Below are 10,804 nucleotides of genomic sequence, written 5' to 3' on the forward strand. Positions count from 1 at the left end.
GAGAAATTTGTACCAAAAACTAAGGTGTCGATAGGCTGCCACTGACTCCGATTAAAGAGCGCTGCCAGACTAGCGCGGTCAACTTATTGGAAATTTGAAACTATGGATATTTGAACTAATAAACAAAGATAAGCTGACAAATGCATGGCAATTATTTAGCATTCTTCAAACGGACTTTGCCCACCCGCACAAGCCCGCACTGCTAATACCATTATCAACTCCGAATTTCCCTGTTAAATGGATAATACAATAATTAATTTTTCTGTTGGCCCAGCGACTATTTATAGCCTGGGAAGTGACTATAAATCAAATTATATATCGAACCATGCAAATCTCCTCCAGAGCAACCCACTTCTGTCCCTACATGTGGCCCACATGTCTGCAGATCGATTTTAGAAAGGTATTCGCGTCGCACTGTCCCTTATCAGCTCCAAAACCACCAGATAAAATATATTTACATACATATAGTCTTATAATTAAGGCTTTTCGCATTGGACTAGACATCTTCTTGTCGGCTTGCGCCTTTGGTCTCCAACGGCACTTAGTCAGCGCTCCCAAAACGAGCGTAATCTCTCCTCCGCGCATGACGTATCCCCCAAAAATCACGGCCTCTGTCATGCTATGGAAATGGATATGGAAATGGATATGGATTTGGCTACTTGTCTTATCGCTGGTCAATGCGAGATAGTCCATTATCCGGCTGGATATAAAAAGGCACACAGCTCAGACCGATAGCCATTCACGTAGCTCACTCAAGTCCGTCGTCGGTTAGCCTCCTCCGCAAGGCCAAAACAAATTTGTTTTAAGCTACTTTAAGGTCTACCTTCCTAAGGATAAACAACACACAAACACACCCGAACAGAATGTGGTAAGTATTGGATAAAAGATATTGCTATGGGCAATACCCTTGGGTAAGGGCTCTTTGGATTACCTTGATGGAAATTAAAATCAAAAGTGGATATAAACTTAGCTGAGATTTAGTAATGCTGCACAGAAGTACTTATGTTCCATCTTAGGGCTTTCATTGTGCGCCTTTTCCCCATTGACAGGCACTGACTTCAGTTCAGTTTCGGGATACTTCTAGGATGCTAGAGATCGCAAGGTGAATTAACCATTAAGTGACGTTGTGCGGCTGTGGTGAGCACAGAAGAACTTATTCACCTCGCTCTCACTGCTGTCAGAGCGACAAGCGCTAGAAAGAGATGGAACTTTATGTTGATGGCTGGGTTAATGGTGAAATTACTTGCATGCTGATGTCGTCCGCCTGTGGGGAGACACAAGCGCTGCAAAGAGTTGGAGATAGAGCTATTTGTCCCCGAAAGAGAGGAGTTTCGTGTTCTATGTCCGATCGCAGCAGCCCATCAGTTCAGAGTTAACGATGAATATGAAATCCGACTGCAATGCGATATTTGGAGCTGGTTGGCGCTTTCGGTGACTTTTTAGTCGGGTATGGGTGAGCGGGAGGGCTCTATACACCTCTCCCCCTCCCTCCACACAATCTCTAGCAGTAACCAATCCTCCTCCCGATCTTTTCCAGCTCCTGCATGAAATACGCCGTCTGTTGGATTGTGCTGGTGGTGGCCGTTGTGGGTGTCACCTTGGGCCTGGTGTTCGGATTGCGCGGACGCACCGAGGAGCCGCGACGCATGGGCGCTGTCGCCTCCAACGGCGTGGGCTGTGCCGAAGTGGGCGGCAACATACTGGACATTGGAGGGTCGGCGGCGGATGCGGCCATTGCCACGATGCTGTGCGAGGGCGTGATGCTGCCCCACAGCCTGGGCGTGGGCGGTGGCTTTGTGGCGACCATCTACTCCAAGGAGACGGGCTTCATTGAGACGCTAATTGCGCGCGAGACAGCGCCAGCGGCGGCCACTCAGGACATGTTCGTGGACAAGGAGATCACCGGCGCACTCTCCTGCGCAGTGCCCAGCGAGATTTATGGCTACTGGAAGCTGCACGACAAGTACGGCAAGCTGCCGTGGCACAAGCTCTTCCAGCCCACCATCGACATCTGCCGCAGCGGTATCAAAGTGTCGCGCTACCTCGCCGGCGTGCTGGAGCGCGAGGAGCAGCGCATACGCAGCGAGCCCTCCATGGCGGAGATCTTCATCAATCCGAAGACGGACACCGTCTACAAGCAGGGCGAGGTCATGTACCGCCACATGTTGGCCGAATCGCTTGAAATCATTGCCCACGAGGGTCCCGGCGTCGTCTATCGCGGTGGCCGCGTCGGCGCCAAGCTGGTCCAGGACATTCAGTCAATGGGCGGCATTGTCACGGAGCAGGATCTACAGAATTACGAGTGAGCAGATCTGGGAGCTTCCTTCCCACAATTTATACCAAACTTTTGTGCTTTTGCTTTTGCAGGGTACGCTGGGAAATGCCGCTGCACGCCCGCTTCACGGGTGGCTACGAGCTGTACACCTCACCGCTGCCAACCAGCGGGGCCGTGCTCACGTTTATCCTCAACGTAATGGAGCCACTGTACACGAGCAACACGGAGAAGTACTGGCAGCGGCTGGTGGAGACCTTCAAGCATGCGTACGGACATCGCACCAATCTCGGGGACATACACTATGAGCCGGAGGTGCAGGAGGTCTACGAGAACCTCATCGATCCCTCCTTCGCAGCGCAGATACGCGAACTAATCCTCGATGATCGCACCTTCACGGACATGTCCTACTACGGAGCGAACTTCACCAATGTGCCGGATCATGGCACGGCGCACATTTCGGTGCTGGCACCCAACGGGGATGCCATCTCCGTGACGAGCACAATCAACAGCCATTTGGGGGCCAAGGTGCGCTCCCGCCAGACGGGCTTCATTCTCAACGATCAGATGGATGACTTCTCGACACCCGGACGCATCAATATCTATGGGATACCCGCCAGTCCGGCCAACTACATAAAGCCCGGCAAGCGGCCCATTTCCTCCACCTGTCCCAGCATTGTGCTCGACTCGCAGGGCAATGTGAAGCTGCTGGTGGGCGGCGCCGGTGGCTCCAAGATCACCACCTCCGTGGCCCAGACCATTCTCCGCTACTTTGTCCTCCACGAGCCCATTGAGCGGGCCGTCAACGCCGGGCGCCTGCACCACCAGCTGGATCCCATGTACATTGAGGTGGAGCCGGATGTGCCACGGCACACGGTCGCCTATCTGCGTCGCATCGGCCACGAGGTCAGGTATTTGGAGGGGGACAAGGCCTACTCCGCACTGACGGCCATTGGCCTCATGGACTCTGAGCCGCATCCCGTCTGTGATCGCCGTCGCGTGGGCAGCGCCGTTGTTGTGGAGCCATCGGAACCCTAACCCCTAACTCCATTTATCTATTAAAATCTTTTGTCGCCCATTGACATTTAAAAGTCAAACAAACGCGAGCAGATCTTTCTCTGAGACAGGGAGGGTTTGGAATGATATTCTGTGACTCTTGGGGTACTAGAATGATTGGGCAAGGTCAGGCATTAATTTGAAGAAATCAATGCCAAAAATTAACTCGTAAGAAAAAGCTATAAAAAATATGCTAATCGGGCTACAAAAGCTGATTATAACATTCACACAGCCGCCGATTCATGGAGGTATAAATATAAGCCAGAACCAATCTGATTATCCTGTGACAATTACCCAGAGAAGTCTCCTTTGGGAGGCATTTGCTCTAGCTCCATCCCTTTCTAGGGGTTGTCCCATCTGTGCGCGGTGAATAAGCGGAGAACGTTACCTTTTTGAGTAAATTCACCTCGCTCTGAGTAAAAGTTGCCCGCCTCCCAGTTAGGTTTCAAACACAGATTAGACACGCACTTTAGTGGTTATTTCTGGGTATACATCTATGTACATAATTATATTTTTAGACGTGTGTGTGCATATATGTACATTGCTGCCTGTGTGTGTGTGGTGTTGGGTGTGGTGTATACATATGTATATGCATATAGGTAAATGCTAGCATCCTAAACTAATGCACACAAATTTGTATTTAACCAAAAATAAAATTTAGGACCAACAGGAGAGCAGCAGCAGGTTTCAGCAGTTTGGCATTGTTTCGCAATAACTAAGAAGTGTGTGTGTGTGTCCGGGGAAGTGGGAAACTGTGTTGAGCGTTTGCTCGTTCTTTGTGTGGCACGTTGAGCAGCAGCAAGCACCGTGCTGCAGTGTGGTCTATAATATTGAGATTTTGAGCGAATGTTGGTCGTTTTTGTGTGTTTAATCATCGATGCGTGTGGCCTTTCGTCTGGCCATTTTACGCTTCTTGTGTATCGCCTCCATGCGCATATCCTCCAAATCCTCTTGCATGCCTGCCACAACAAGAAATTAAATTAAATTAAACACTAAAGGGGGACATCCATCAATCTAAACTTACCCATTTTGCCACTGAGAAACTCCTCGCGCTGCATTTGAGCGAAACTCGACTCCATCTCGCTGTCGTCATCGTCGAGATCGCGATATCGCCGCTTGTCATAGCCAAAAATGTCTCGAATGTGCGAGGAGATGTCCTCCTCGCAGTCCCCATCATCGATAAAGTCATCCAGCTCGGAATCATAGTCGTCATCATCATCGTCATGGCGTCCTAAGAGTAAATAAGAGAAAGATTAGTTCGCTGAACGCATCGATGCAGCGTGGAACATACTTTTGGTGGGCGGCGTCTTCCCTTGGGGCTTGCCCCGACCAGCCGGCATCGCCCTATTGCCTGATCGCTGCACATCCGCTGGCGGGAATTGACGCGTTCTTGTCGGCGAACCACCGGCTGGACGATCACGGGGTGGAAACTCACGCGCCGGTCCATTACGGCCTGTTGCGCCATAGGGAATCCTTATGGGTACGAGTCTGGCACTGGCAACGGGGCCACGCACGGCGCTGGGGCCACGGACGGGAATGGATTCGGAGCTGGTCTTGTTACTGAGAATTGGCTTGGCTGGCAACGACTTCGCTGTCGTCGCTGTGGCGGGAAGACGACTTCTGTCTGGCTTTGTGAATGGATTATGGGCAGATGCTGGCAGCCGGCTGGAGCTGGAGCTGCCGCCGGACGAGGGTGGCGGAGCTGGTCGCGGTGCCGGACGCTTGAAGACATTATCACTGTTTGGCTTTGCTTTGGATTCGTTTAAAGAAGGTGTAGAGGGTCTGCTCGAGGCGGCGGGGCCGCTAGAGCTCGAACTGGTGCTGGAACTTGAACTGCTTACTTTCGGTATGCGTCCGCTGGCTTCCATGCGACTGCCACTGCCACTGCCGCTGCCATTTTTATGCTGCTCCTTGGCCTTTGCTTCGCTCTCGCGCAAGCGATCTCTTTCGGCGCGCTGCTCCCTCTGTCGCTGACGCTCTTCCATTTCGCGCTTCTCGCGTGCCGACAGGAGACGCTCTGGCTCCTTCTTCTTCTCGGGCTGGGCGTAGACCACCGGCTCGTGCTGCGTCTTTGCCGCGAGGCGTAGCACCGCCTGAAAGTCCATGGGCGGAGGGCGCTTGGCCTTGGCTCGTTTCTTCTCGGCTTCGCGCTTCTTGCGCTCTTCCTCGAGTCGCTCCGCCTCTGGATTGTAGACGGTCGTCTCTCTGTCCCTGCAAGTGCTGTAAGCTCGAGCCACGTGCGCCTCCCTGGACTTGCTCTTGGAGCTGGAAGACGTGGCAGAAGCCCCGGAGGAAGATCTTGCATCCGATGACGATCGCTGGCGTGTGTGGGACATGGCCTCCTCCCGCTCACGGGTAATTGCTGCCTTGACACGCTCCTTGGTGCCGGAGAGATCTTGCGCAGACTGCGGACGACTGGGAGCGAACCCCTTGTCGTCGTTTACATCGCGCACCTTCTCAATGTACTTCTGATAGAAAGCGTTCGATTCGGTCGACACATAGCCGTAGTCATCGCCCTCGCCCTCGCCCTGATCGCCACCGTTCTGGCCATTACCATCATGGGCATCCTCCAGCACCGACTTGTTCGCCGATTTGGTGACTTTCAGCATTTTTCGTATCTTGTTCTTGGACTTTTCGTCGCGCTTGGCCAGCAGCTCGTTCAGCTTCTGTCGCTCTACTCGCTTGCGCTCCTGCTCCTCGGCCTCGCGCTTCTTTAGGAACTTTTGGATGTTGCTCGACAACTCCTTGCTCGCCTTGCTCTCCTTCTTGGGCGGAGCATACTTGGTGCTGTAGTATTTGCCCTACAAAATAACACAAGATTAACATTGAGATGGTGCAGCAGGCAGGCATGACAATTGGGGTCACTGATCGCCACACGGACAGCACTCAACTGAACCGGACTGGAGGCGGACTTCTGTTTCTTCTCGTTCGCCCTGCAAATGCAAATGCACATGCAAATGCCTGTGTATACATGCACAAAGGTAGGTGGCAATGGGTAAGATTGGCCAGGTGGAAGTGGGAGGGGGATGGCGGATGGCCACGAATATATTGCAAATGCATCAAGTATTGTTAATCACAAGAGACACGAGATGACCCCAAAAAAACACAAAGCAGAAAACACCAAACCAGAACCCACCTCATCGTTTGTGGCTGCGTCGGTTTTCTTTTTGGCCAAATGCAACAGCTCACCGAAATTCATGTTTAGAACTCTGCTGGGTGTCTGTCGCTCCTGCGCTGCTGCCTACGTTTCGTTTCCTTATTTTAAAATCTCGCTTGCTGCTGCTCCGAAATGAAAAAAAACGTAACTTGTTGGTCTGAAATAGAGGTGGAGAACTATCGGTACCATCGGTGGTTGGACACTATCGATAGTTCTCCAACTATCTTACATTCTGAAATGTAGTCACCGCGATATTATCGATCAAATATACCGTCAATGCCTCATAAAATATACCAAAATATACCATTGCATCTTCAAAAATATATCACTCAATTTTGATATTCTGTTAAATATTACTAGCAAACAGAGAGTAAAGTCTCAATAAAATGGAGGCAAAAATTCCGCTGAAGTGAAGAGATATATGTCCAACGTGCTTCTCAAGGAGCTTGAGGGCATCAGACGGAAAAAAAGAGTTCAATTATTATGGATTAATGAGATTGTATTGAAATTAGTTGCATTTTTAATATGTTTAACTTATTTGAGTAGTAGCTTCATAGTGCCAGACACGACTGGGCTGTTAACAAAATTTTTTGGGTTTTTTTTCGTTTTGGGGGCAAGTACTTTATCTGGCTGTGAAATGCCGACTCATTTCTACGTTTTAAGTCCGAGCCCAGAAACATACCGAGAAAAAAACGAAACGAAAACATCCATTAACCCCTCGACTTTTATCTGCGGTCAGGCCATGGCTGCCTACTGAATCGATACCTTGCTGCCTGGCTGAAGCTAATTGCTATGACAGTAATGGCCAACCACATTGGCGGTTAATTCAAATGAAAAGCATAGAAAAGCATTTTTTTTTGTATACACATTTATTGCAAGTTGGTTTGTTTATATTTTAATTTACGTGTATGTTTCCTCGCCTTCTGTACCTACCACAACAATGTTTGCATATTCCACACATTCAGCTGGCTTGCAATGAAAATTTGCCTAGTTTATGTACGTGAATACCTTTCCGTTCACTTCTGGCTTGGTTAAAAAATTGTGTGTTTGTGTGTTTGTGTGTGTGTTTGTTTGTTAGTAACTTGAAATGCGATCTCCTCGCGTATTTCCATTATTTTCTCATTAAGATTTAGATTTATATCTCGTTCTTCGTTATCTTCGTTATGCGTTATGCTTGAAGAGATATCGGGCGTTTAAAAATTGATTTCGATTTCCATTTTTCCTTTTATGTTAAACATCTAACAAAATGCACTCGATTTTTTGGGTGTATGTGTGTGTGGGTGAGCATGAATGGGTGTGTTGTGGCTCTGGCCCGTATCATTATTCGTTATCTTTATCGTAACTTAACAACATTAATAATAATAAAAAAAATCGTTTGTATACATAAACTGTTTTGTTTTGTTTTGTTTTGTTTTGTTTTTTGTTGCTTTTAGTATCCTTTGTTGTGACTTTTAGCTTATTTTCATTTTGGGTTTGGTTTTAAATTACTAACTACTTATACAATGTAATGTTAACTTGTTTTACTTGTTTTAATTTGTCCGTAAAGGTTTCTTTTCGCCTTCCTTCCGTTTTTGCCTTTCTCCTTTCTCTTTAACCACCTGCGACCTCTTTTTCCGTTTGTTTGTTTGTTTGTTTGTTTGTTTGTTTGTTTGTTGGCTTTTCAAACACTGAATTGTTGTTGTTTGGCCACATTGTTTTTTATGGGTGTTTTTTGTTTGTTTGTTTGTTTCTTGTTTTGTTTTTGCTTTGCTTTGCTTTTTGTTAGTACATACTCGTATAATAAATCTGAACAATTTGTCTTAAAAAATATATACATATACGTAATAATTAACATTTCACTATGTTCTCCCCTCCTCCGATCCGATCCGATCCGATCTGATCCATACAATCAATCCATCCGTAACGTGTGTATAAAATATTTTCACTACAAAAAATCACTCTTTTGCAAATAAAACTCAATAAGTTTCCCTCTCTTTCTCTATCTCTCTCGCTCTCTTTGCTTTTTGGCTGTTAACATTGTTTGCATTTGCTTTTTTTGCTGTTTACTGTTGTCCCGTTTCGTCCAGTTCGTGTGTCCGAGTCTCTTCTCTTGTGTTCTTTTATTGCTGTTTCGTTCGCTCCTCTCTTATCGCTTTGAACGGAAAGTGGGTGGGGGGAAATGGAAACCATAAAGGAAGGTATTTTAAACAGAATAATAGCCCAAAGTACCGTTAGTTGGCACTGCTCAACATTCTGGTTGATGCAATCTGCCATAACGGTTTATTACTGCACAGAGATGGCACAAAACAAAGAGTATCAAAGAAGCACACGCGTACATACATATGTACATAAATATGTACATATATGTATGTAAATGTGTACATGTGTATGTACACGCTTTATTTGTATTTAAAGTTTTCCATCAGATGGCAATTAATGGGGCAGGTGTATGTAGTGTGTGTGTGTGTGTGTGTGTGTGTGTGTGTGTGGCAGGGGGTTGGGTGGGGGGAGGTTTATTCACACCGACTTATAACTGTATCATTTAATTTTGCTCGTTAAGTAGACGACCGTACATATACCCTTTTTTGTGATTTCTCACTTGTTTTGTTTTTATTTTTTGTTTTTTTTTTGTTTTGTTTTTGGTTAGGAATATATTCCTCGCTAAACACTTAGAAGACACATACATACAAACATACATACATATAAACGAATGCCAACGCAAAACAGTTATCTGCTCCTCTCTGTGGAAGCTGTCATTATTTAGCTCTCGTTTAGTGTTCTGCGATTGAGTGAGTGTGTGTGTGTGTGTGTTTATTTATCGACTTGATTAGTTAATCCATTTAATCGTTTAACTTTTTGTACACATTTAATTCGATTTTCGAGTTTAGTTTAGTTTTGGATTTAAGCAAGTTTAGTCCATCCACAAGAACAATTTATAAATTTTCTTTAGCTCTTTCTTATTTAAGCGCTCCTGTGTGTGTCTGTGTGCTTGGGTGTGTGCGTGTGTGTGTGGGACTGCCTTACTCTCAGTTGAATATTCTTTTGGGTGTACTTCCCAGAAAGCACTCGACACGCGACATGCGATGCCTCACCCTGTGCAATGTACGCAGACATAATCACACCTGGCTGCTGGCATTAACTTTCGACCACACTCCACACACACAAACACACAAGAGTCGAATTATAAAGCAGAATTTCTCATTTAGTTTAGCTTTAAGCGTGGGGTGGGGTGGGGTGGGGCTGGAGAAAGATGTGAACAGACAGTGGGTGGGGGCGGCAAGCGAAATGAAAGTTATAGCAAAGCGGAAGGGTAAAGCAACTTAGAGGGGGGTGGTGGTTAAGCGCCTAGTCCGTGTTGTGTGTGTGATTATCTCCTAATGAGAGTCGAAGTTTTTTTTTACATTTTATTTTATTTTCGAGTGTGTGCCCTTTTGGGTGTTTTTTAATGTGGTTGTTGTCTTTGTTGTTCAATCTCCTTCTCTTTGTGGCGGCATCTAAGCAAAATCAGTAAAAATATATCTGCATATACGTATTTAATTATATGTTTGTATGGTATATTGGTTGGATTTGCTCCACGTGTATATGTGCGTGTATATGCAATAACATTTATATAGTCGTAATCATAGCAAGGTAAATATACATATAAATATGTTGAGGTGTATACACATAATATTATGCTGGGCCTGTACCTGCGGCTGGACCGCCCCTCTCTTCAGTATGTATATGTACATACAATATATAAGTTATTTAGATATAATTTGCCGTTCGCCTAGTTTAGTATAAATATTAGCTACACAAAAAACCAACAACAAAATATGAATAAAACCCACAACTAAAAACAACAATCACAAACAATCAAACGAATTACATGAAACATGCTCATTGCTCTTCGCTCTTCGCTCTCTCTCTCTCTGTCTGCTCTCTTCACTTCGCCCGCTCTTCTTCTCTGCTCTCTGCTCTGGCCAGCGCTCTCTTCGATTCTTGTTCTCTTTGCTGGATCGTAGCTCTTGTTATTAAAACTTATTCATTATGAAGTGCTTCTGCATTAACTGCTAGTTTAATGTTTAGTTAGCTATTGGATTTACTTTTTACAATCTGTGTGAAACTTTGGTTTGGCTTTTTATGTCCGTTTTTTTCCTTATTTTCGACTTGTGTGCGATTTTCGGTTTGTGTGAGGCGCTTTGGGTTCTTCTTTATCTTTGCTGCACTTCTGCACGTTCTCTTTCTCTTTCTCTCGCTCTTTGGTGATTCCTCCGTTATTCTTTAACTTTTAGAAAGCTTTCAGTTTACATATTATTTGAAACATTGATTTTGATTAGGCGTACACATGTGCCGCACCC

The 10,804-nt window shown here is 46.2% G+C and overlaps 2 protein-coding genes across 3 annotated transcripts; one reads left to right on the plus strand and one right to left on the minus strand.

Annotated features, from left to right (window-relative positions):
- Positions 1-758: 758 nt before the first annotated feature.
- On the plus strand, positions 759-3,369 carry LOC117588309 (scoloptoxin SSD14). 2 transcript variants are annotated; one of them, XM_034279498.1, is made up of 3 exons: positions 759-868; positions 1,538-2,302; positions 2,368-3,369. In XM_034279498.1, exons 1-3 carry the CDS (start codon positions 864-866, stop codon positions 3,308-3,310), a joined length of 1,713 nt encoding a protein of 570 aa, XP_034135389.1. In that variant the 5' UTR covers positions 759-863; the 3' UTR covers positions 3,311-3,369. The 2 variants fall into 2 exon arrangements, with proteins under 2 accessions (XP_034135389.1, XP_034135388.1); XM_034279497.1 differs by lacking the exon at positions 759-868 and adding an exon at positions 1,359-1,447.
- Positions 3,370-3,876: 507 nt separating this feature from the next.
- Positions 3,877-6,661, minus strand: LOC117588529 (protein SPT2 homolog). Its single transcript, XM_034279888.1, has 4 exons — positions 6,465-6,661; positions 4,620-6,129; positions 4,353-4,559; positions 3,877-4,287 (listed from the first exon to the last, which is right to left on the minus strand). The coding sequence occupies exons 1-4, from the start codon at positions 6,525-6,527 to the stop codon at positions 4,196-4,198; spliced, it is 1,872 nt and encodes a 623-aa protein (XP_034135779.1). The 5' UTR covers positions 6,528-6,661; the 3' UTR covers positions 3,877-4,195.
- Positions 6,662-10,804: the final 4,143 nt, after the last annotated feature.

Source organism: Drosophila guanche, unplaced genomic scaffold (genome assembly GCF_900245975.1).
Source record: "Drosophila guanche unplaced genomic scaffold, DGUA_6, whole genome shotgun sequence".
In the NCBI taxonomy this organism is placed as follows: domain Eukaryota; kingdom Metazoa; phylum Arthropoda; class Insecta; order Diptera; family Drosophilidae; genus Drosophila; species Drosophila guanche.

Bases quoted from the DNA above. Each gene is read 5' to 3' on its own strand.
- LOC117588309 (XM_034279497.1), top strand. From the start codon at position 1,401: ATGCGATATTTGGAGCTGGTTGGCGCTTTCGGTGACTTTTTAGTCGG. The intron at 1,448-1,537 runs GTATGGGTGAGC...GATCTTTTCCAG, and splicing joins TTCGGTGACTTTTTAGTCGG to CTCCTGCATGAAATACGCCG. The intron at 2,303-2,367 runs GTGAGCAGATCT...TTGCTTTTGCAG, and splicing joins CAGGATCTACAGAATTACGA to GGTACGCTGGGAAATGCCGC.
- LOC117588529 (XM_034279888.1), bottom strand. From the start codon at position 6,527: ATGAATTTCGGTGAGCTGTTGCATTTGGCCAAAAAGAAAACCGACGCA. The intron at 4,560-4,619 runs GTATGTTCCACG...ATTTACTCTTAG, and splicing joins GAAGACGCCGCCCACCAAAA to GACGCCATGACGATGATGAT. The intron at 4,288-4,352 runs GTAAGTTTAGAT...TTGTTGTGGCAG, and splicing joins GTTTCTCAGTGGCAAAATGG to GCATGCAAGAGGATTTGGAG.